This window comes from Oreochromis niloticus, linkage group LG1, assembly GCF_001858045.2.
Source record: "Oreochromis niloticus isolate F11D_XX linkage group LG1, O_niloticus_UMD_NMBU, whole genome shotgun sequence".
Classification (NCBI taxonomy): Eukaryota; Metazoa; Chordata; class Actinopteri; order Cichliformes; family Cichlidae; genus Oreochromis; species Oreochromis niloticus.
Window position 1 is genome coordinate 12,233,953 of NC_031965.2, and position 26,282 is coordinate 12,260,234.

Sequence of the window (26,282 nt, forward strand, 5' to 3'; positions counted from 1 at the left end):
CCACCTCAATCAGGACAGATTTAATAAGAGGCCAAATGTTTTATAATTAACAGTTGTATCAGCACCCTATAAAAGCGTGACCCCTATAAATCCCATTTTAGAGACCAATCAATCCTCCTCTCGGACTAAAGGGCCTATTGATCCCTCCCTGCTCGGCTCACTTAAACACTTTCTCCGCATCCTTTTTTTTTTTGTTTCCAGTGAAAAGAGCATTTCGATCGCACTTTTTTTATTGGAGGAAAGAGTGCGGGGAAGCGATGCCTCGAAAATTAAACGGTGACATTTTAATTACAGGACATTGATAAAGGGATCTGGGTAATGGCTGTGTACATGGCGGCCACTCATTGTCCCGCCTGATGTGCTAATCAAGTCGGACTGCTCTGGGAAAAAAAAGGTCACCGGCCGGTACAAAAGCGCAGAGGCAGCTCGGTGGGATTTTGGGAATATGAAGGTCCGGGAGTGGCAGAAATGAAGACGCATCTCCAAACAAAAGCGCGGTCAATATCCCGGAGAGAGGCCCGCCAGATGAGATCATGGAGCGTCCAAATATTAATCCCAGACATATTATCGCTATAGGTCACACGAAGCAGCAGCCATAGATCATCTGATGCTACAATTTACATGTGCCAGAGATCGTCTGTGACAGGCAGAGCTGCTGCAACACTGCCGGACTGTCACCGTCAGAGCTCCCTGCAGGCTGAAGACTGCGGAAATACAGTGATGTGACAGCACGTGTGTGTTAGAAGTTCATGTAACATCAAGGGGCTAGCACAGTTTTAAATACTCCGGAGTTAATCGTTGCATTACCCACTAACAAATCCCTTTTGTCTTATAAATCTTTCATGGCCACGACTACAATTGACATGGAAAAATATAATCCTTCAAAATTCTGAGGGTTTCTCCTTTATTCGTGACGAAATCCAGAAAAATAAGCTTGTGTTTCTTTGTTGGAGTATTTGACCACTTAAAAACCGTTCAGGTTTAATCTGTCACGTCAAGCCTGAGCTGCTGTGATTCAAATTTAAAGCTTGGGTAAAACAATTATTGCCGTTTAATATTGATTTAAATGTGGCTAAACCCATAAAGCACTGCATTCTGGCACAGCGTTAAAACTCAAAATAACTACCCGATTGAGAAAATAGGTTTTATTAGACTAAAGCAGCTACTGAGAAAATATCTGGTTTACTGAAAACTGACTATGAGGGAGATTCAGATGTAAATAAAAGAAGTAGTGCAGCTAGGCCTCCATCATCTGGGTTGAGCCCATGCAGGTGCAAACAGTGGTTTGGGACCCTTCATGGGTTAGCGTGACAGCTTTTTACCTCCCAGAACAATATTTATGTGCTCATATCTGAAACAAAAAGTCAAGAGTTCACCAAAGTGTTGAACAGTTCACTGATGTTTCCACCAAATTTCACAGCTTTTTAAGGAATAGCTGTGCTGAGAGAATAGTGTAGGAGTCATCAGAGTGTTTAAGATGTGTGTTTCTACACAGCCATCTTCTCTACACAGTCCATCCAAATGTTGTTGCATATTTCAAGTTGGGACCAGCTAACAGTCCGAGACAGCCTTCCCTCAGTCTAATCCCCAGACTTAATGAACGGCTCATTAACACGGCTTACAACTAACAAGGACACTCAGATGGGATTCATGGTACTGCACTCGTGTCCTTTTGTGTAGGTATTTGCTTATGCAGAGTTAAGGATTGTGGGTATGCAACCTACACAGGTGGGCTTGCGTGCATGTCTCCAGACCAGAACATGTCTGACGCAGTAGATCACAGAAGCTTAAAGTTTCACAAGAGTCTGGCCAGTATTCTCGGAGGAGGAGTGATTCTTGTGAATTGCAGAGGGACAGATGATTAGCCATGAGATAAGCTTTTCAGTGCTTTGGCCAGATGAGGGTCCAATCATGAATGACACCATGTGTAGGCTGGATGATGATGAGCTGAAAAAGTGAGCCTCGGGAGGAAAGAGAGCAACAAGTGAGTTCATGATGAAGGGGAAAAGACCACAGAGAGTGGCTGCAGTAGACGCTTTTCATTGTTGTTTAACGCTCAGTTTCACTTCAGCTCTTTGTACGTTAGAGCTTCAACCTTCTTCTCAGTGTTTGAGTACCCAGAGGGAACTGACACAAGCACAAGGAGAACATACAAATCCCACTCAGAAAGACCAAGCTGGAGTTTGAACCACGAACCTTTTTGCTGGGCAGCAGGAAAATTTAACCACAGCACCACTGTACAAACCCACCACAATGTAAAATGGCAAACAGGTTAAAAATGACACCAGAACTTTAAAGTGCTGTGAAAGGCTGACATTGGCAAGTGTTTTTCAGCCATTTCCATCAATCTCATTTCTTATTATTTAATTTCAAAGAGCATAACAGCCAAGTGTCTGCTGATTTTCAACAGTGCTGTTGGATTACCATTTTAAAGCCTTGGGTTGGGGATTTTGGCAGCTGCTATTGTGGCCTTTTTGAAAACAGATGTCATGAGCAAGGATGTGATGAGAAACTGAGGGTAGAGCACACTTATGCTAGAGCCACAGTAGAGAAAACAGTGGTTGGAGTCCACAGCATGACCAAAGTTACCACGATCAATGAACTTGCAATGAATTTGCCTTTGACATGGTTTCTTTGAAAACGGGGACCAGGTCTGCAATCCCTCGCAGTCAGCTTCTGTCCTCAAAGCAGCTTTGGTGCATCAAGATGGTGAAAACTGGCAATAAGGCAGAATCAGTCAGCTATCACTTTGTGACTGAATGGGGTCAAGTTGGCATTTAGAGTATTTGTGATAAAGCTGCAACTAACTGAGATAAAGTGTTGAAAATCACATTCTGTTCCTATCTCCAAACACATACAATATAGTCACAATAATTACTAACCTTCAGATTAGGGCTGCCACAAACGATTATTTTGATAGTCGACTAGTCACCGATTATTTTTGCGATTAGTCGACTAATCAGATCATGCATCCATTGGACGTAAAATGTACACCTGAAAATATGTTAAACGTTTATTTTGTGACCCAGAAAGAATAATAATTGTAATATTAAAACTAACTAGCTGCCGCCATTGTTGACAACTGCGCTGGGCCGCGCTATGAATTCTGGAACACAGTTTCTTCTTCTTCGGGGTTTAACGGCAGCTGGCATCCTTGTACATGCAGTGCTGCCATCTTCTGTTTCAGTCTGTTATTACACTCTTAAATACTACTACTTATTCCTGCGTCTTTTGGGATCTTACAAAGCTTCAAACGACGCGTCGACTATTAAATTAGTCGTCGACGATTTTAATAGTCGACGTAATCGTGACTAGTCGACTAATCGTGGCAGCCCTACTTCAGATATCCAGGCAGAATTTCATAGATGAGAAGCAGAATTTCAAAAATTACCCCTTAAATAGTCACGTAGTTGCTGCAGGAGGGGGATTTAACTGCAATGACATCAATGCTTGTCAAAGGAGTTTGCAAAGAAAGGCGTCTGGACTTCATTAAGTTGCTTGAAGACGTTTCACCTCTCATCCGAGAAGCTTCTTCAGCTTGTCCCTCCTTGGGGGGATACTCCCACTGGGTTTAAATCTGGGACTCTCGGCCATTTGACCTTAGAACTGAAGAAGCTTCTCGGATGAGAGGTGAAACGTCTTCAAGCAACTTAATGAAGTCCAGATGCCTTTCTTTGCAAACTCCTTTGACTACGATGACCTGGATGACTGAGAACCTTCACAGACAGACATCAATGCTTGGCAACCTGGCTTTAGGAACACGACCAGTTGGCAACCAGTTGAGTGGATTCCCCCATTGCAGAGAAGCATCACAGACTAGATTAGTTGAAAATGCTGATAATCTGTCTGTGATTATAAATGAGATTATTTGCAAACCTTCACCAGTTTGTCTCAGAGTGACTGTAGTCAGTCTGAGTCGGACGGCAACTGTTTGGTGACAGGTTGCCTCCACCAGGCGATTCGCTCAAACACCTTGGGATCGAAAGGGTTGCCTAAAAATTGAAGGTGTCACACAGTCAACCTTTAGGGAACCAGTCGGTATTTAAAACTACTTACAATTGGTCTCCAACAACAAAATAACTTACTGGAATCACTGGGCAACCTTACAAGTCTTGCTAGTTGCCCAGGAGCTGCCGTCTTATTTGTACTCCAGTGTGACTGAGCTATTTTACAGCAGGGAAAACTCAGAGTTAAGCACAACATGCTTTATCTTCTGTTTCACTCTAAATAAGATCATAGTTTCCAGAACTTGACACCATGTTGTGTTTAACAGGACTTGAAACTAACGACTGAGGCCATAACTTCATCATGGGAGCATTTACTGAGTTATCAAATTAAGAAAGAAGTTGGTTATTTTTTTCATTGACTTTTATACAATTTGACTGCTTTAGGCAAACAAAAGATTTGCCCCCTGCTGGACATAAGACAGATTGCAGGTTCAAGGCACTTACACACTGGCTTCACCTTTCAGCTACTTCCATCATTTATAAAGTCTATATCGACTGTTTGATACTGAACTTTTGTTTGAAAAACACGTTCCACTTATGCTCACTCATTGTTCAACTTAAACAGATCATTGTAATGTGTTACACTTACTATAATCATAAATTCGATTGAGTCCAAAATGCATTTCATGCCTTTGGTAGAGCCTTGACTTGATACCAGAGGACAAGGCCATATCTCCATTAGTCACTGGTTACCAGACACTTTGTGATTTTTATTTTGGCCACATTAATTCTGATTTTGACTAATTGAATTCAATTGTCCGTGTGAGCCGTGAGAGGAGGTCAAACCCTTTCCCGGAATGCATTTATTTAAAAATGCCATTTATTAATACAACATGCATGTCTTCTCGTCTTTTGTTTCAAGAATCTTTGTTCTATTTTCTAGTCTAGCTACAGTACACAGTATTGAGTATTAGTAGCATTTAGTGAGTATAGTTGTTTTTTTAAAATTTCTTATTACTGGCTTATAAAATTCAGCGCTGTAAAGTGTTTTCCTTTTTTTATTGCTGCATATTTAGAGTTTATTAACTACATTATAAGGAACTTTGAAGTCTCTTCATTGGCACCATGCGTCCCATGTTTTAGGACAACTCTCTCATTGATCTTATAGCAATGTGTCCAAGGTTGTTTTTTCTAAAGATACCATTGCAGGTAAAGTATCTCTCACCTCCTGAGGATCGGGTAACCTCAATCAGAAAATCATTGTGCTGAAGACAGATTTCATTAAATGACCAAATAAAGCTGGGAAAGAATTTCTGCATAATCAGATCATGCCAAAGTATAGACGGGTTTTTAATTCTCACTGTCCTTTTCCTTTCTGGGACTTCTTTCAAAGAGCTGTTATACATTCAATACAACACAGCACTGACTGAAAGCGTGCTGCTTAGACCTATGTCACAAAATGCTTTCATAGCTCTGCTGCATTACACACAGCTGCATAATTATCAAATTAAGCTGCCTGCCAATAGCTGTAGAGCTGCTTTGAAACAGAAACTTTTATGAAAAGCACCGTACAAGGTCTCTGACCGAGGAGCAAAGTATGACTTAGATTAAGTGCCACAACAGAGCTGTGAAGGCCACAGCTCTGTATGGAGGCCGGGGAGGATATGAATAATCATTAGACAGTTTATTTAATATAAGAGTGACAGCAAAAATAATGATTTTGTGATCTTTACATTAGCTCTTTTTCTTGAGATCATACGCACTTGATGCTTGTAATGTCAGAGTTCAGCTCGATGCGGCAAAAGTCCACAAGGTAAAGCAAAAATTACAATTTTACTTACAAATGTTATAAAACCAGAAGGGATAGCAAACAGGAGGCGCAGGAAGAGACCGAATGCAGAGCAGCAGAGAGGTAAGTCTGGGGAAGTTGGGTGTGCGAGCTGGCAGTGGGTGCACAGAGATCCAGAGGCAGAGGGGGGTTCTGGAGTGCAGGGAGGGTGGGAACAGGATGACTGGATAACTCTGTACATGGCAACAGGTTAGCCGCGTGAGGTGGAAGTAGCCTCCTGTGGACAGGTGTGGCATTGCCTGACTCATGAACAGACTGTTAAGCCGTCGAGAAGTGCAATTTATCCCAAACCCACACTTCCTTCTGAAGGACATTTTAAAAAGCAGCTGTCTTTTGAGGCCAGGACTAGGTGGGAAGGTGCTAGATGAAAGTTGGGGGAGGAAGGAGGCAGTTTGATTGGTTGCTAGCTTAGCGGAAAGTTGGTTGGGGGCCTACTGGGGGCTAGCTAAATTTAGGGATACCATCAGGGAGAGGGCGGGGTCGCGAAAACATACACATACACATTTAAATTACATATTTAAATAGAGAAAAATATTTTAGTCATTGGACATCTGGATCTGGAATTAACTCACTGGACTGCTTATGTGCTAGCTTGACTGCTCACTGGGCTAATCACTTTTTACAGAGTTATTAGCTGTTTTCAAGTAGTAGTTATTGGTGGATTTAAAATGTATATTTCCATATGAATTGAGCCCTTCTGGATTCAGAAACTTGCTGTTGTTCCAGTGGTTTTGTTAATTCCCACTGTGGAGATGTACAAGATTTTAAACATGGCAAAAAGATACAAACACAGTGTCAGGGTGCACGTCTTATTGGCGGTATTCATGTTTTAAAGTCCTTCATCAATACTGTCAGTCCAACTCAAGTCTACAGGCAGGATAGCCTTGTCTAGGGTCAAATAAATGGAAGATATTTTGTCAATAAGTCCTTCATTAATAATAATTGAATTGATTTTTATGTGCATTAAGCCTCTAACTGAGGCTTATCTCTGCCTGTTTTTTATTTTTTTTGTATTTATATATCTAGTTCTCACATTCATAACGCTAATTTTGCACTTAAAAGCTATGATTTGTTTCAATTACCATTAAACTGCACGAGTTCAGATACACTGTTTAACAGTCAGTACATATCCACCTTCAACCAAACTGCAAAAGAAACAAAAATTCAGTAAATTCCCCTGACTGAAAGACTACAATTAAACCTTTAAATGAAGAAATTATGAAGCGCGACGAGTTAAAAACAGCACAAGATGATGTTAAATACACAAGATTGGTTTACTTTTCTAACCTCAATCAAAAAGTAGTTGTTAAAGTAACTGATTCTGTTACTGGTGGACCCTCATCCTCTTTTCCTCAACGCAAAGCTATCTGAAAACTTTCTCACTAATTCTGTAAACGAGGTGGAGAAACAGTTACCACATCCAGCCTGATCCTTGAGTTCGGTCTATTCCCCGTGTTAATTCTGCTTCGTTTAAACAGTTTCATCCAATTACATTTTCAGTGAGAGTGGAGTCTAACAAAGAACTGCTCCTCCTGCTTCCAAGACATCATCACACCGGCCTGCTCAAAGCATTTCCCACCTTTAACCCGGCAGATTTTAAATAAATTCTCTTTAAAACATGCGGTTATTCACCCACTGCTAAATTCACCTAATTTGCACCCTGTAATTATACACCAATCTCAAAATTGTCTCTTTTATTTGAGGTTCTGGATAAAGTAATGTAATCTCCAACTGTACCTTTCATGAATGATAAACACTGTTTGCACTCTTATTTGAGCACTTCATTGAGACAACATTGTCTACTGTTTCAGTGATCACAGGAGTTGTCTCATCTTCCATTAGATTTTGCCGCTTGTCTTTAGCTCAGAGGTCTGGGAGGGGGTCACTGACTTAAACCCTGACAGGGTGTAAGTTAACTTTGCATCAGAATAGAAGTGAGGAAACATCTCGTCTGGCACAGTTCAACTGTCAGCAAAGATGGAGGAAAAACAAATCAGATTTTGACCTTTCGTGGCACCAGATGGACACTCAGATAATTAACAGGGTTTTTTTATTCACTTAGAAACTAAAATAAATGTGTGTACACAATTAGATAGTTTTAATAGTTTTCAAAAGGCTACGACCACAACTGAAAAAAAAAAAGTTGGGATCCTGTGTAAAAGGTAAATAAGAAAGGAATGCAATGACTTTTGAATGATTTATTCACAAAATAACAAACGCTTAATTTGAGACTTTTTAATATATCATGAAAAATATTAACTGAATTTGTATTTGATTGGAGCTACGTGTCTTAGAAAAGTTGGAATGAGGGCAACATAATGCCGGAAAAGTAAGAAGTGGTAAAAAGAAACAGCTGGAGGAAATTTTTACAGCTAATTAGGTTAAGTGGTAACAGCTCAGTAACATCGGTGGGTATAAAAAGAGCAAGGTTCAATCTGCAAAAAAAATATGAAACAATTTCAGAAAAATGCTCCTCAGTGTAAAACTTTGCATTATTCATTATCTGCAGTGCATAATATGGCAAAAAGGTTCCGAGAATCTGGAGAAATCTCTGTGCGCAAAGGACGAGGCTGAAAATCAGCATTGGACACCTGTGATGTTCAGGCCTTCAGGCGGCAGTGCATTAAAAACAGGCATTTAGATGACTGCATGGGCTCAGCACTGTGCCATCATAAATGTTAAGGGTTAGACATCCCTGACATATACAGACTTTTTTTTATTGGGAAAGCCATCTATGTCCACTGTGAACAACCACTGCATTTATCTGAGCTCTGGGTTGCATTAGTATATTTTAAATTCTGTGACATTCTTGTTTGGAGGTCTTTCATGACCGCATCCTTCAGATCCAGAGTCTTCACATCTAAGCATTTGTATCATTATAAGGCAGCAGTGATGTATTTATGAATGCACTGTACCATAGAAATTTCCTGGCTTTTGTTTTTACTGGTGTGCTTTATGAAAACATTATGAATTAATTCATAACATCGTTCTATCAGGATCAGTTGGAAGTCTTGACTTCTGTGGGCAAACATCCATGTTTTTACTTTTCCTCATCTAATAAACTACAAAGGGCTTACAGCAGAGATAAGAACTTTTTGTTTTGGAGGTAATGAAGTTTAACACCAGAAGCAGAAGGTGTGCCGGGTTATCCAAAGGTCTCCTTCGTGAATGTGTTGTTTTTTTTTAAGTTAAGGAAAAGGAAAGTCGAGGATGTCCTTGATGCTTTAAGAGGAAAAATAAAACGTTATCTAAATACAGTCATTCTGTGGGATTGCGTTTGTCTGTGCTGAGCTGCTTTTCCCAGGCTATGGCACAAATTAATAACCAAGAATAAAGCAGATGTTAATTAAAGGTTGACTGAGATTAATTATGAAATGCAAATTATAAATGAACTTAGGAGAGATGGGTGCTTTCAGGTTTGGGTCATTCTATGGCAAGACGTGTAAATGTCAAACTCCTAATGAAGAAAGCCTCATTTTCTTACATACTTTACACCGCGAGAAGAGTTTGGGCCGCGTCCTAAAGACTTTTAATGTCTAGGTATTATAATTGGAATAAAAAACACAGTCAGGCTGGTTATGCTTTATCATCTGTTGACAGTTTATTAGGGACGTCAGGCTAGAACCAGTGCTGTCTAATGGCTCGATCACACTAGAGTAATAACGCGATGGCCGGGTCTTTGCATTGCATTTACATTTTTTTCTTGCATGTAGTTGCGGTGAACAGCTGGTTGCTCAGAGGTGGAGTTGCATTGCATAGTTTGCCTGGTGGGAGGCAACCTGTCTCCAAACAGCTGTGGTCCAACTCGGAATGACTGCAGTCACTCTGGGACAGATTGGCAAATAATTGTCGTCCAATTTATAAATACAAGCAGGTTGCCAATAAGCACAACTGCTACGTGTCTCTTCTCTGATTCTATTCTCATATAAAAGCAAGGTTTCTGAATGCTGTGTAACTTTGTGCATCCTGCACCAAAGCACCAAATCTGCTTTGTAGACAACAACAGACTGCAAGTGATTGTAGGCCTAGTCCCTGAGATGCTCATTGCATGCAGTCGCACTAATTTTCATTGTGCCGTGTTGTCCAACCAGGTGACGGTAGCATGATGAAACAGTCTTGGAGCCTTTGTAAAGGTATGTGTTGAGGTGTTTGCTTAAATTCAACAAGAGACACTCAGTTTACTTAATGTTTCACACATCATGGAGATGGACCACAGCTGTAGCTTTTTAGCTGCACACATTAACTTTATGATCAGCTTGTTCCTTCATAGTTCATAGCCAGACTTGAAAAGATCTACAATTCCCCCACAGAAACAGAAAAGTAAAAAAACCAAAACCAAAAAAACAAGCTGCCCAAAATAAGTGCTGGATAAGTCAGAAGGATATTTATATTAAAGCGTTAAATCATCACAGAACTACGCCTTTAAACTGATGCACCTCGTTTTTCCTTCAAAATAAAACCCTGACTGAGAAACAGCAGCCTTCAACAGTCAAATGTCAAGCGAACGATAAAAATTCACATGTAGCCAAGTTACTGTTTAAATACATTTTATTTATTATGGCTGGAATATGTGCCAACATGGATAATTACAGAAAGGCCATAGTCAGACAGCAACATCACAGCACGAGTATCTCTGCTGGGTCTCATCACTGACTTGTTCTGAAGTTTAGGAGGAAACAAGAGAAACAGAGCAAGAGAGGAGCTTTTTTTTTTTAAATTTATGACAGATTCTTACTTAAAAGTCTGTGAGACCATTTCTGAATCATCACAGTGCACATCTTTTCAGAAATGTGAAATGTTGCCATCTTCATGGTTTCATTTGCTTTGCAAGAAAAGCCACCACACTGTTCATGAGCAGGGCAGCCTAGTATCATGTGGATGTCCCACCAATGTACAGTATTAAGTGCTGATTAAAAACAGAGTATAATGCAGAAAACATATACTACTCCTTGTGAAACTGTTGAAGAATCCCCATTGATGACATTTCAGCAACTGGAACATCTTCATATTATACTTTTCACCAGTTACAAGAGTGGTGAGGACTTTAGGAAAATAAATGGCATCTTGCACAGACATTTCTTCTAAAAAACTAAACTAGACAAAAAAATCAACATCAACAACAAAACAACTTGTAAAAGGTTGGACTTCCTTTTGCAGGCTTTTGAGGCAAATAGTGGCAATAAATGATTTATGGTGGGAGGACTCGTGAAGTTCTGACCGCAGCTGTTTCATGTCATTCCTCAACTGTTCTGTCTCAACTGTTTCCATCTAATAAAGGCAGAAAAATATCTTAAAAAAAGATTTACCTGCTGTAACACAATAATAATAATAATAATAATAAAAACCACACTGTGATGTCATGTTTTTCATACCAGATCAGTTAAACTGATATTAAACATAATTTAAGGTGTGACCACATCAAATTCACGGAAATCAGAAGAGGGCGCAATCACAACTTCCACTCGATAAACGTCCAGTGTTTGTCTGATGTTCACAGCTGGAACATCGGCTGCGGTACAGCGACTGTACCGAAAGCATGCAGTACATAGCTTACACTGTATTTCAAGACATTTTTGGTTTTTTTCCATTGTTTTTGTGTGTGAGAAATACTCAAATATGAACATTAATTAAATTGCAGTTTAAATGCTCCAATATGGATTTCTACACAAATTTTAATCAGTCACATGGGTTTAAAAACCTGTTCTATTTGGACTTGTGATTGACCTCACCTACTCTTACCTCTACATGATGGACTCAAACCTTAAACTGTAAGTGCACATCCACAGCGTTTGTGCTGCCACCTTTTACCATGAGAAAAGAGCAGTATTTGCCTAATTTTGTTACATGAGGAGGTTCAATCAGACGTGGGTCTCATGCAGGCCGTGCAGCTGCTCTAATGTGGGTGCTGAAATAAAAAGGAGGATCCGTGAATGCCACGCACAGGTAAGCAGCCTGTTCGGAGCTTTACGGTCACTGCTAACAAACCTGCTAATTGTTTGTCCATTTTTGACATGAAGTGCAAAATGATCAAAACTCAATAACACAGCAGCCTTCAGCATTTCCCACATTAAGAACAACACGATTACCCATCTGTGACGCTTCAATAAACATGCACTTTCAGTTTCTGATCATTCATAAAGGTTGTTGATTTACAACTTAAAGGATGAAACCGCGTTGAACTGAATTATAATAAACCGCTGGCTCATGTTTTGTTTGTTTTTTCCCGTTGCATTTGTTTCCATAGATTCACAAGCCGTGCGGGTCGCGCCATTGTAAGCTACGTTGGCTGTGAATACGTGGAAGCAATGCCAGTTAATTGCACTTAAGCATTACACATTTCATAAAAACCTTTCTGAAACAATTCATTTTAGTCACTCGGCCTCTTACATTTGCCTCATTCATGAAAAATCTATATAATTCACCGTCTATATCGTCTTTGGTGTCAAGTACACTGCATTAACATTTTCCCTTTACAGCAAAATAAAGCGATCTCTTAGGCAACCCAGTGAAATGTCTAATTCGGAATAATAAATGACATTTTATTCTAAAGCAACTTAGTGGTCACAATGTGAATAAAAGAGCATTTTAAACAGTGGTGCTTTGTAAGGGGAGATTATGCTTTTAGCTGTATTTTCCTTCAGTCTTAATGGCTTCTAGAATATAGCAGGTGACACTCAGCCTCACCGGTTCAGGAAAAACTCTATGCAGATGTTCAACTCCAGGAGCTAAAAGTAAGTACATTTTCAGGGGTAGGGGTGGGGTGTCTTGATATTGCAGTGACAAATCAAGTTTGCTGAGGTAAGAAATTATAGCACTGGAAAAATAGGCACACAAATGGGTAGTTACTCACAGGCAAAAAACCTTAACATTCATGGGAGGGCTGTCAACAGTAAAGCACAAGACGGCTATTTGGGATGCCATCACCGTCGCAGAGCGTAACTCTGCCAGCGCGCCCGAGTCTTGTGCTTTGAAGTTTCTTTTTGTCTCTGATCCTTTAAAATCAGGACCATCGATCTCCGTTCAGCCGACTTTAATGGTCACTGCTTTTTGGGATTCTCTTGAAATGGAAAGGATCTCCATGTGCAGACCCGTCGATGCAGAGATTAATATTCAGTTCAACGGAGCGCGCTCCTGGGTGTCTGTTACATCAAGAATCGTTCACATAAAGTAACATCTAGTGATTTCGGTCCATTCATAATAAGGTACTTGTACAGTGCGCGTGGGCGTATTTGACCCTGAATCCTTTGATGTGTGTTTGGGATCAAACGTTCGGGTCCACCACAGTTTGCCGACAGGAAGAAGTCACATGCGTCCCTGAGCCAGCTGAGCTCGCCTCTCCTCCAGACAGCGGCACACCCACATCGACACCACCTCCGCATTTCCATCGTTATACTGTATGATGAAGGGATGATCCTGTATGAAGGAAAAACACAAGCGCTTAATGATTTTATTTAGAAAATCTAAGAAAAGGTTGTGGAGAACAAAGCGAGCGCATTTAAAGACTCAAAGTTCAATTTTAAGAAATAAAAAGGTATTTGTAAGTAAATAAAGGCTGCTGGGAATCAAAATGAGCCAATTAAATTAAGGTTCTACTAATAATTTACTTTTTTTTTCAACAAAACTTACTGGATTAAATGGTAAATCATACTTTTCACTTTTTTTAACAAACATAAAAATAAATACAACATATATGTCCTTCATAATAACTGCTATGTGGTAAAAAATGAACCAAAGTGGCTGTAAAAACACAAGTAATGAGCTTTCTCATAAAAAAAAAAGAAAACTCAAATGTTTCCACCCATTCTACAATATTATTTTATTATCAAACAGATTGGAGCCACAAACATTATTACATCTTTATGCGAAGTGTATGGCGTAGCAGCTACTTGCATCTGAGTCATGATTCACAAAATGATAAAATGCAAACAACTTAAACGGGAACATCATAAAACCCTCTTAAATATTAATGTCCAACAGATTTGGTTTTAAAGACAGAACACTTAAGTAATGGCTTGTCAGAGCATTTCAAACAAATATCTTTTGAGTTTAATGAGCTACGTGAGTCATAACAGGATGTGGGATGAGCTTTATAATAAAAGATAGCCATGGCAGAAACAGACCCCCCTCACGAACGTTCCTTCTGAACACATTTTCCATAAAAAATAAAGAATTCTGAAGCCTTCTTGTGCTTCGGGAATCCCAACAACACGACCCTGTAGCCCATCGAGCCGTCAGACTCCAGCAGCATTCACTTGTTACTGCTGCAGGACTTAAACAGAGATGTCACATGTCAGCGGTCCCAGTAACCAGACTCATCTGGAGGACTGTGGACCAGAGGTTGCAGAGGTCACAGAGGGTCAAGAGGTGAGAGGGGAGGAGGCTGCAAATGAGACAAATCAACTCGGACTAACCAGGAATTTTATTTGAGTGTCTAGATGTCCAATTAGGTAAACAGCGCTCTGGCCGGCCGGTTTAAATGAACTTGTCAACACTGATCTCAGTGATTTCTGTCCTGAACAACAAGAAGCTGTCAGTGTTGCACGCCGTTTGGAGGAGTTCGGTTCTAAGTAAGAAGATCAATCTCAGCAAAAAGACACACGCTCCACTTTTTTCTTGTCACAGAGCTACGTCAATGCATCTGGGATAACAGGAGACAATAACATATATCAGCCAATGATTAAAACAAAACAACATAAAAAAATAAAAGATATATTGAAAGTCACTTAAATACAGTACCAATACTGAAGAGTTTGATTTCAGCCATGTTAGCAGCATGTAGTCTGTACAAACATTTAGTCACCTTTGAATCTTTCCTCCATGAAGACCACATCTGATGCCCTGAGTACTGTATATATCAATAAAGGCACGATTTGATGAACATTCGAATAGTTTCCATGTTTCCAAGAGTAACTGCATAGGCAGAGACCAAACTCACTAACTTCTGATGGAAACCAAGTCATTTTGTTCAATAAGCAGGCCTGAAATATGACACAAACCAATTTAGAAGTTCAGTTAAGACGAGAGCTTCAAGGGTTAATCTCAACAGTCTTTAAAGGGTTAAAGAGTTAATGCAATTATGATGCTTACATCTATGTTTCTGAGGGCTAACCAGAGACTTCTGCCCATTAATTTATGAAGAAATGAATCAGGATTGATCTCCACCTGTCTCTTTTTTGGCCAACATCAAGTCAAATTTTATTTCTAGTATAAATACCTGCAAAGGAAAACATGACCCAGTCTGCCTCAAGCATCAGTCCCACAGACTCAGAGGCCTACTGGCACCAATCTGGCAATCACCGACCAAGAGGGATAAACCTGCATTCTCAAGTCACATCTACAGCCCAGTCAACAATCCCCTTGGCAACCAGTGGGTGCTAGAGAAAAGTATGAATCCCACAACTGGTTTGCAGCACCCCGATCTGTGACCAATCTCACCCAGCAACTGCCATCTAAGAAACAGTGAATACACACTTTTCACTAGCGACCAGGAGCAGCTAAGTGGTTGCCAACGAGTCTCTATGGCTGTGTTATTGAGCCCTTAACTGCAATTTGTGACCATCACACACCGACAGTCTTATTAAACTTTGTATCCAAATCTACATCAAGTGTTACACAAACAGAACACATTGCCAGCTACAGTAATTTTATTTTAAACTGCCACATATTAATATTGACCTTAAAACATCAAGATGAGTTCCATCTTCTTTGCCAACCTGAACATTTCTTTAAAATAAAACTTTAACATTTATATTTCCTTGATCTGCAGGGCTGTAGGTCAAAAGCAAAATGCAAATCTTGTCAATATGAAAAGAACATCTCCCTGCAAAAATGACATTACTAGTGTGATTCAAATTTGAGGCAGAAAGTGACTCCAAGGTGAGTAATGTTGTTGTCAGCTGTTTCTTCTGGGGTCTTTAATACCCGCCAGCAACACCCAAACTGGTGCAGACAATATAAGATTAGTGATAAAGTAGGACAGGCTGGTCCACTTTTTTCCTCCTGAGAGCCTTCTTGTCTATTTGTGGTTACACGGGGAAATATGTGACAATTATGTTCATAAAAATAAAAATCACACTGAGGGGGAATACAGTGATAACTTTTTTTAAAAAAGACAGTATCAGGATTTTCAGGATTTGTTTGATTTTTCTGCTTTCTCTGCTCGCTGCCGTTTCCTTTGTGAACACTTCAAAGAAAATGGAAACACTTTGCAGTGTGTTTTAATCATGCACAAAATGTAGAGATTGTTAAGGACTAGGGGGGAGTCCCATCAATCCTGTTGTCCTTCTAATGGCCAGCTGGGGTTAACACAGTCTGAGGTTAATTACTCTCATATCATTGTAAGCGTGCGTGTGTGTGTGTGTGTGCGTGTGTGTGTGTCAGTATGAGACGGGTGGAATGGACGCTCCTGGGTGCCCCTATGTGCTGAATACCCATCTCATCAATCATTCTTCCTTCCCTCAGTAGAGAGGGAGTGATACAGAAATAAAGAAGGAAGTCCTGAGTAATGTTTTTAAAATCAGGCTCTCCAACCTCCGCTCTAGAAATTAACCCTAAAGGCCAGAGACATCTGCTGGAATTTGACCTCGATGAAGGTACTTCTCGTAGCACTCTTTTAGCCTCTATTCTCTCATCACATCCCATCACACCCGAGAAATAGATGAATTATGATTAAAATGAGGGAAAAAAAAGAAGTAAACAGTGTATACAAGACATCACAGGAAGTCCACAAAATGAAACTAAACATCAAAAGTTCAAGGAGAGCGAGTAAACTGTTTCCATGGTCAACTATGAACCTAAATCTGAAAATTTAATCCTACACAAAAAAACAGTTGAGAAATGTCCTGATCAGGTCACCCGCTCAACACTGGGCTAACACACACACAGACAGACAACCACAAACTCCCACATCCACACCTACACCAATTAACCTAACATGCATGTCTTTGAACTGGGCACCCAGTGAGAATCTGATCCTTTCCTGAAAACGTTTAAATTTAGAATAATGGATTACACAGCAGTGGGGAATAGATTCTATCATACTAGATGCTGTAACTAAGTTTAAGGATAAATTTCACCCACTGTTATCATCTTTAATGCCTTGTACCAACTCGGAGCAGAGCAGCTACCTGAACGCTACTCCCATAGAAGTCGATTATCTTGTTAATAATTTTACTTCTTCATTACTTATGACTCTGGATACTGTAGCTCCCGTTCAAAAGAGAGCTTCAAATCAGAAGTACTTGAAGCAGATAACGCGCAAGCTGGAGAGGAAAAGGCGTATCACAAATTTAGAAGATCATCATTTAGCCTGGAAAAGTAATTTGCTGCTTGATAAAAAAAAACCCTCTGTAAAGCTAGAACATCTTACTATTCATCATTAATTGAAGAAAATAAGAACAATCCTAGGTCTCTCTTCAGCGCGTTAGCCAGCCTGACAAAAAGCCAGACGTGGGTCTCATGCAGAGCCAAGTCAGAGCCATTCATTCTAACATTATGGTACATGCAGTACCACTGATATTTATTTAGAATCTTTTTCTCCAATTGATCTTTCTGAGTTAACTTCAGTAATTACTTTCTCCAAACCATCAACGTGTATTTTAGATCCCATTCCTACAAGACTGCTCAAAGAAATCCTGCCATTAATTAATCCTTCTATCTTAAATATGATCAACCTATCTGTGAACTCATTGTTTGTTTATTTTATCTTGTGTTTTTTAAATTGTTCTTTGTTTTGTCATTGTTCTACGATGTGTCTTATTCTACTGTTAACCGTCTTTGGGTTTCTTGAAAGGCGCTTTTAAATAAAATTTCTTCTTCTTATCTCTAATAATCGGCTATGTACCACAGTCTTCCAAGCTGGGGTTACTTAAAAAGCCATCTCTTGACCCAGCCGTCTTAGCTAATTATAGGCCAATGTATAACCTTCCTTTCATATCAAAAATCCTTGAAAGAGTAGTTGTCAAACAGGTAACAGATCATCTGCAGAGGAATGGCTTATTTGAAGAGTTTCAGTCAGGTTTCAGAGCTCATCACAGCACAGAAACAGCTTTAGTGAAGGTTACAAATGATCTTCTTATGGCCTCTGACAGTGGACTCATCTCTGTGCTTGTCCTGCTAGACCTCAGTGCAGCGTTCAATACTGTAAACCATAATATTTTTTATTAGAGAAACTAGAGCATACTGTAGGTATTACAGGTACTGCACTGTAATGGTTTGAATCATATCTATCTAATAGAGTCCAATTTGGTCACGCAAATGTCCTCTTCACACAATAAGGTTAATTATGGAGTTCCACAGGGTTCTGTGCTAGGACCAATTCTGTTTACATTATACATGCTTCCCTTAGGCAGTATCATCAGAAGGCATAGCATGCATTTTCACTGCTATGCAGATGACACCCAGCTTTATCTATCCATGCAGCCAGATAACACCCACCAATTAGTGAAACTGCAGGAATGTCTTAAAGACACAAAGACCTGGATGACCTCTAACTTTCTGCTTTTAAATTAAGATTAAACTGAGGTTATTGTACTCGGCCCTAAAAATCTCAGAAATATGGTATCTAACCAGATACTTGGATCATTACCTTGGCCTCCAGTAACACTGTGAGAAATCTTTGACCAGGATATGTCCTACAATGCACATACTAAACAAATATGTAAGACTGCTTTCTTCCATTTGCACAATATCTCTAAAATTAGAAATATTCTGTCTCAGATTGATGCTGAAAAAGTAGTTCATGCATTTATTACTGCTACCCTGGACTACTGTGATTTGTTATAATCAGGATGTCCTAAAAACTCCATGAAAAGCCTTCAGTTAATCCAAAATGCTGCAGCAAGAGTCCTGACAGGGACTAGAAAGAGAGAGCAGATTTCTCCTGCACTGGCTTCCCTTCATTGGCTTCCTGTTAAATCCAGGATTGAATTCACAATCCTGCTCCTCACATACAAGGTCTTAAATAATCAGGCCCCATCTTATCTTAATGACCTTATAGTACCATATCACCCCATTAGAGGACGTCGCTCTTGGACTGCGGGCTTGCATGTGGTTCCTAGAGTATTTTAAAGTAGAATGGGAGGCAGAACCTTCAACTTTCAGGCCCCTCTTCTATGGAACCAGCTTGCAGTTTGGATTCAGGAGGCAACTTAAAACTTTCCTTTTTGCTAAAGCATATAGCTGGGCTGGATCAGGTGACCCTGAATCCTCCCTTAGTTATGCTGCAATAGGTGTACAGGTCCTTCTCAAAAAATTAGCATATTGTGATGAAGTTCATTATTTTCTGCAATGTACTGATAAACATTAGACTTTCATATATTTTAGATTCATTACACACAACTGAAGTAGTTCAAGCCTTTCATTGTTTTAATATTGATGATTTTGGCATACAGCTCATGAAAACCCAAAATTCCTATCTCAAAAAATTAGCATATCATGAAAAGGTTCACTAAACGAGCTATTAACCTAATCATCTGAATCAATGAATTAACTCTAAACAGTAGAAGTAGAAACATCTGGAGTAGAAACATCCAGAGCCACCTAGTACAGGCGTGTGCAGGAAATGGGCTACAGGTGCCGCATTCCCCAGGTCAAGCCACTTTTGAACCAGAAACAGCGGCAGAAGCGCCTGACCTGGGCTGCAGAGAAGCAGCACTGGACTGTTGCACAGTGGTCCAAAGTACTTTTTTCGGATGAAAGCAACTTTTGCATGTCATTCGGAAATCAAGGTGCCAGAGTCTGGAGGAAGACTGGGGAGAGGGAAATGCCAAAATGCCTGAAGTCCAGTGTCAAGTACCCACAGTCAGTGATGGTCTGGGGTGCCATGTCAGCTGCTGGTGTTGGTCCACTGTGTTTTATCAAGGGCAGGGTCAATGCAGCTAGCTATCAGGAGATTTTGGAGCACTTCATGCTTCCATCTGCTGAAAAGCTTTATGGAGATGAAGATTTCATTTCATGAGCTGTATGCCAAAATCATCAATATTAAAACAATGAAAGGCTTGAACTACTTCAGTTGTGTGTAATAAATCTAAAATATATGAAAGTCTAATGTTTATCAGTACATTGCAGAAAATAATGAACTTTATCACAATATGCTAATGTTTTGAGAAGGACCTGTAGGTTGCTGGGGGACTCCCATGACACATTGAGTGTTTCTTCTTCAGTCACCTTTCTCACTCTTGTGTTAATAGACCTCTCTGCACTGAATCATACTTGTTATCAATCTCAAGCTCTCTTCCATGGCATGTCTTCTGTCCTGTCTACCTCCCCTCCCCTCAACCAGCAGATGGCTGCCCCTCTATGAGCCTGGTTCTGCTGTAGGTTTCTTCCTGTTAAAAGGGAGTTTTTCATCCCGCTGTTGCCAAAGCATTTGCTCATAGGGGGTCATATGATTTTTGGGGTTTTCTCTGTTGTATTATTGTAGAGTCTACCTTACAATATAAAGCTCCTTGAGGCGACTGTTGTTGTGATTTGGCGCTGTATGAATAACACTGAATTGAACTGAAACCACAAAGACAAAGCAAGAACATACAAACTTCACACAGACAGGCCCCAGCTCTGCAGCAGGATCCATCATGGATAAGAGTATTGGGCCACATCTGTTAACCTTACATTTCAGGTGTTTTCAGTCCCATTGCCACAGGTGTATAAAATCAAACATGCAGATATGGTTGGGTGCTTGATTGCATCCTTTGAAAACAAGAATGTCTTGTTCTGAAGAGCTTACTGAATGTGTTTACTGTAATAGAACGTCGCTGCAAATCAATTTGTGTCCCACATGCCATGATCGGCTGTACGTTGTGTTATTGCAAAATAGAAGTATTTAGGAACCACAGCAACTCAGACACAAAGTGGCACATCATGTAGCACAAAGCATGTTGCCGAGTGCAGAGGCGCATAGTGTGTTAAAGTCAGAAATGCTTTGCTGAGTCAATAATCGCAAAGGTCTGAACCTCCCCTGGCATTAACATCAGCACAAATACTGTGCAGCAGGAGCTTCATAGCACGGGTTTCTATGGCTGAGCCGTTACCGTAGGTATGATTTGTATGTGGACCAGGACTTCTGTCCATATAGTCTAGAACCTTCTTACGGTGAGGGAACAACATTAACCACTGTACCATCATGCTCTTTGGCTTTATTATATTTAAAAACAGCAATAATTCAAAGAATAAGTACTCTGAGTACACTTCACACTGTAAAGCAGGGGAGTCAAACGTACAGCCTGCTGGCTGGATACAATTATATCCGGCCCGTGGATACATTTGAGTCAGGCAATTCCGATTTAAATGCAAGCGTGTCAGGAAAAAGTGAAGAAACGAAAAAGCGAAAATGTAAAACGAGCAGCATCTGGCTGCATTTCAATGACACTGGAGACTCCAAAGCTGAGTGCAGAATTTACAAAATTAGGAGCTGGATAAATGATACATGGTTTTAATTTTTGTCCTCCACAGTTTTACATTGTGGTTTCAAACTTGCCCAGGCCTTCAACCTAATATGTTTTCTCCCCAGTAGTAGTAAATCCATAAAAATAAGGCTTTTATGAAAACTGAACAAAAAATTGCTTCCTTGAAAAAGACTTAAGTTATAGTTCAGTATTAAATATTACATGCAGTAGCAGTGTTTAAATGCTGAAGTGCTCAGTCTATTATGGGATATTTCTCATCATCTTAGGCCTAGAGTATCAAAATTAAGTCATTGGCACCTGAGATCATCAGAGGCAGCCTAAATAAATATAATAGCATGTTTGAGTGACTAGACCCCTCCAATCAAATTTAAAGGATCTGAAGCAACAGGATCCACAGCAGATAGAGTCTAATTAAAAAGCCTTTACTGAGTTCTTTGTCACATGAAGCATATCTATGAGCTGTGAGCAGAAGTGAAAATAAAGCATAAGACTTCAAGAAGTTCAATATAATATTTTTGAAGACAAAATGTTTATTACCACACTGCTCACATGCCTAAGAAAATAAACAAACCCTACATTAACCTAATGACCGTTATATCAATCTGGCATATGTCATTTTGAATGTACTGCACGTGCACTTGGTCTGGTGCACTTCTACACGGCTGTCTAATAATTAAAACTCTGCAGCTTAAATGAAGTATGAAACCTGTGAGGGAAGAGTTTCTAAACACAGAGTGAACAAGTGCTTCTTAGTCAGGTCATTGAAGGTGTCTGACTTTCTGCTGTAGCAGAGCATGGACAGAGGTGAGCTGGGGGAAGGACTCATTTAAAAGTTGCATTAATCACCGTCTGGCCATATCAAACTGGGATAATCACCTGCAACTGCTCCGCTCAAATAGAAATGGCCTACACCCAGGGGAAATACTACCTAACTCTTTAATTGTTTGAAGCCTTTGAAGGGTCTGTTTAATCTAAGATTAATTTATGCGATTTTAAATAACTCAATGTATGATTAATACGCTCAGAAGAAATTAAAAGGAGTTTGAGGCAATTATAACAAGAGACTGGTCATCACCTCATTAGAATAGTGTTGGGAAAAAACACTGTGTGTGTGTGTGTGTGTGTGTGTGTGTGTGTGTGTGTGTGTGTGAGAGAGAGAAAGTGAGAAGGGTAAAGAGGTAGGTAGAATAACTGGGACTTTACAGATTTGCATGCTAATCACTAGCTCCCTTTGGAAACTGCCTGGGTGAGTGTATGAATGGCCAGTGTGTGGGCATGTGTGCACCAATTTTAGTTCCCAGAGAAAGCTACACTGTTACAGTGGCATGTGACCTCAAAACATAATAATATACATATTTAATGTTACTTTCAAGAGAACCTGCTGTTCTTCAAATATCCACCAAATAATGTTTAAAACCCAAAAGAGTGACAGTGTCAGTCTCATGTCTTAGTTTCCAACCAAGTAACCAAATCAGTAGCCAGGATTCACACTCAGAGCTAGTGACCTGTTAGTGTCGTTAAATACAACAGGCAGATACAACTGAAGGTGCATGGGAAATGAAGTTTTATATGCACTGCACAATAAGCCTCACACTATGACTTACAAACCAGAGTGGTCTCTCTAGGGTATTTCTCATACAATCTAATAATAAGTCCAGTACAAATCAACATGTTGTAATAAAGTGCAGGTACTTTCATGAGTAAACTGGATTATGTCGGAGTTTTATAAAAAAGTATAAATGTCCACCACTGGAGAAAATGAGGGGAAAAACCTATTACTTTCCCAGAACTTTTGAAGTATTCTGGGATATATTGAAAAGGGAGAAAAAGAATGAAGAATGACTAACTTTACATTTTGAACTGATAGCTTGCTCTCTAATCCTCAAGTCAATGACACAAACGCCCATTTAATTTTCAATTAAGTTGGCATGTTCAGTTAAACAATAGCATTCACTATTCTCTAACTTCTTTCTACACCTAAACAAAAAAGGTCAAATCAGGAAATGTTATATTAAAAAGGATAATGTTTTGTTTTTATTATACAAGCTCCATATATTGATTTATATGTAACTCTGACTTCAGCCATCATTTAAAATGACTTGGCTGACGTCTGAATGACTTGAGTTGAAGCACTGTAGTCTGAGTATGTGTAAATGGAGTTTACATCAGTGAACACCCAAGGGTGAAATGTGAAAACATTTGGAGGGGAAGGTGGAGACAGAAAAGTTTAGGGAGGAGGAGACGCTGGTGGCTTGGTGCATGTCTCCAAAGAGGTGCTTTGATACACAAGCGAGCATGTGAAAATCCTTTTTGCACATGCAACAATGTAAACATTAACAGGCCAATTCCTCGGACGATAAAACTGTTTCCAAAGTTTTAACACACATGATAAGTGCAAGGCATGCAACTACAGTTAACACATTTTCCCTGCTCTCTAACGTGAGTTAAAATAGAGAGAAATCAATAAGCAAACTGAGGGAAGTGGAGCTAAAAAGCAAAGTAGATGTAGGCAGATTACTATTAATTAGTTGCAGTAAATCACAAACATTCACTGTTTTTGATTCAAATGGTCAAACTGTGATTTTAACGTAGTTTATTTAGTGTCTTCCTGTGTTTGTGGTGCGTTTGTGGTTCTGTGTGTGTGTGTGTGTGTGTGTGTGTGTGTGTGTGTGTGTGTGTGTGTGTGTGTGTGTGTGCGCAAGTTCAAACCAGATTTGAGGACGGTCAGAGACAAGAGGGGGTTCCTTTGTGAAAAAAATTGAGGGGCTCATCTGGTGTCTCTGGGGTTGAAAGGGGGCTATGAAATTTGTGTGCATGTGTGTGTGTGCGTCTATGAATAGAGAAGCAGAATAGGAGGACTGCTTTGACAAGGGTGCTAAAAGGCTGCGTGAAGGCTGCTGGCTGGGGAACGAGGGACAACGAAGGAGTGGGAGAAGGGGGAGGGAGAAATGAAATGTCCATCAAATCCCGAACAAACATAAGGTTGTGCGGATCGTTGCTCTAGTTTTTCTTCACTCATATGCACAAATTAACCACATAAAAAGAAGGAAACAAATACGCATGATGATATTGTGTCCATGTAAATCCCAGAAATAAGCAAATGTTTGAAACCCTCATCAACTCTTTCTTGCTCCACAGCTTAATAAATAAGCCAGGCCAGAACCAAAAGCAAGAAACCCCAGACCGGACAGGTCATCACCAAATACCGGCAGCCAAAGTCCTGGGAGCGAGCCAACGGAAAGTCTCCTCAACTGACTCAGCTTATGACGACGGGATTGGGTGTCCACAATGAAAGATGCATCAGTATGAGGACAGAAAAAACACACACACTTGCCTCTCTGATGGCTCATCGTGTGATTTTCTAACTAAAGAAGAAAGATTCCTCAGCCAGAGTTTATTAAATCAAGTCCATTATCCTTAATTAATAAATAAATGTATCAAATTACAACCCACTGATGTCACTGGGTAGACTGATATTGTTTAGTATTTATCTTATTGTTATCAACATCCACCCACCGGCCACTACATTAGTTACACTTTGCTAGTGTTGGGTTGGACCCAGTTTTAACTTCAGAACTGCTTTAATTGTTCACAGCATAGATCCAACGAGGTAATGGAAACATTACTCACAGATTTTTTTTGGTCCATACTGACATGCCAGCCTGAACCGTTGATATAAGGCAGGTTGGAGCTATGCTATGTTGTTCAAGCCAAGTCCTGATCCTACCATACTAACATAGCAACAGAAAGTGAGACTCATCAAACCAGGCAACGGTTTTCTAATCTTTTGTTGACCAGTTTTGGTGAATTATATCCTCAGTTTCCTGTTCTTAGCTGACAAGTGGCTCCTGGTACAGTATGCTGTTACTGTAGCTTATCTGCTTCTCTTCTGCATGTGTTGGTTGAAACAAATGGTTATTTAAGTTGTTGTAGCCTATCAGCTTGCTGGCTATTCTTCTCTGACATCAATAAAGCATTTTTACCCAGAGAACTGTAGCTTACTGGATGCTTTCTGTTTTTCAAACCTTAGTCTAAATACTGCCATCTCTAAATCTTGAGAAGGAAGTGTTGAAAATCCCAGCAGATTTCCAAAATACGCAGACGAGCCTGTCTGACACTACCAACCAGGTCACTTAAAAACAAGTTTCTTGCCCATTCTGATGGACAGTAGAGCAGTTATCCAGTATCCAGTCTGCATGCTAAGTATCCTTTGGCAAGATCTCTGATCCGTTCATCAGAGAATGAGCGTGTGTGAATATTAGATAGAAAGCGCTTACATGCAGGAAAAAAAAGTGTTTGTATGAGTGGGTGTGAATGGGTGAATGAGGCATGCTATATGAAGCGCTTTGAGTCCTCAAGTAGAGTAGAGAAGCGCTATATAAGAACAAGTCCATTTACCATTTCCACGCCTCTGATGCTCAGTTTGAACTTTAGCGGGTCGCTTTGACCATGTCTACATGTCTGAATGCATGAGTTTCTGCAGTGCGGTTGGCTGATTAGATACTTGCATTAATGAGCAGTCGAACACAAAGTGACCAGTGAGTAATTGGGGGATATTTCAGTCAGCTGACTACGTTTTGCATTGATGTTTAAAACATGCCCTACGGTTCACCAGACAATAATAAAAATGAAGGACACACTTATACTACTTCTGTTACCATTAGCTTCTGTTAACTTCGCCTTTTTTCTTTGGTACTGTAATCAAAACACTGCGCTTTCTTTGGTCACGTTGGGATCATAGCATGAACCATTTAAAAAGCTTTTTTCTTACACTGTGCAATGATAAAGCTGCCTAATAGAAGAAGATAGTTTCATGCGCAAAACGTCAAGTATATAACAGACATAACCCGAGCTTCAGGGACATAACCTACGAGCAGGCACGCAATCAAACAGCAGCCTTTTTAAGAACATCTAATAGGATAAAATCCCAGTGACAATGATGTCAGTAAAAGCTACACCAGTGATTAGAGAAACCACATGCTGAAACCCGATGAGCAAACTGGAGCTACTATGTCACTTTGTATGGTCACAAAACATTATTTGTTCAGTGTCTACACTATTGTGTGCATCTCCTGCATTACC

At 39.9% G+C, this 26,282-nt stretch overlaps 1 protein-coding gene across 1 annotated transcript in view; it reads right to left on the reverse strand.

Annotated features, from left to right (window-relative positions):
• Nucleotides 1–10,326: 10,326 nt before the first annotated feature.
• Nucleotides 10,327–26,282, reverse strand: part of map2k5 (mitogen-activated protein kinase kinase 5) — a 59,879-nt gene continuing 43,923 nt past the window's right edge. The window contains exon 22 of the mRNA XM_003456769.3: nt 10,327–13,209. Coding sequence (XP_003456817.1) covers nt 13,099–13,209 — 111 coding nt within the window. The 3' untranslated portion in view covers nt 10,327–13,098. The remainder of the gene's footprint in view (nt 13,210–26,282) is intronic.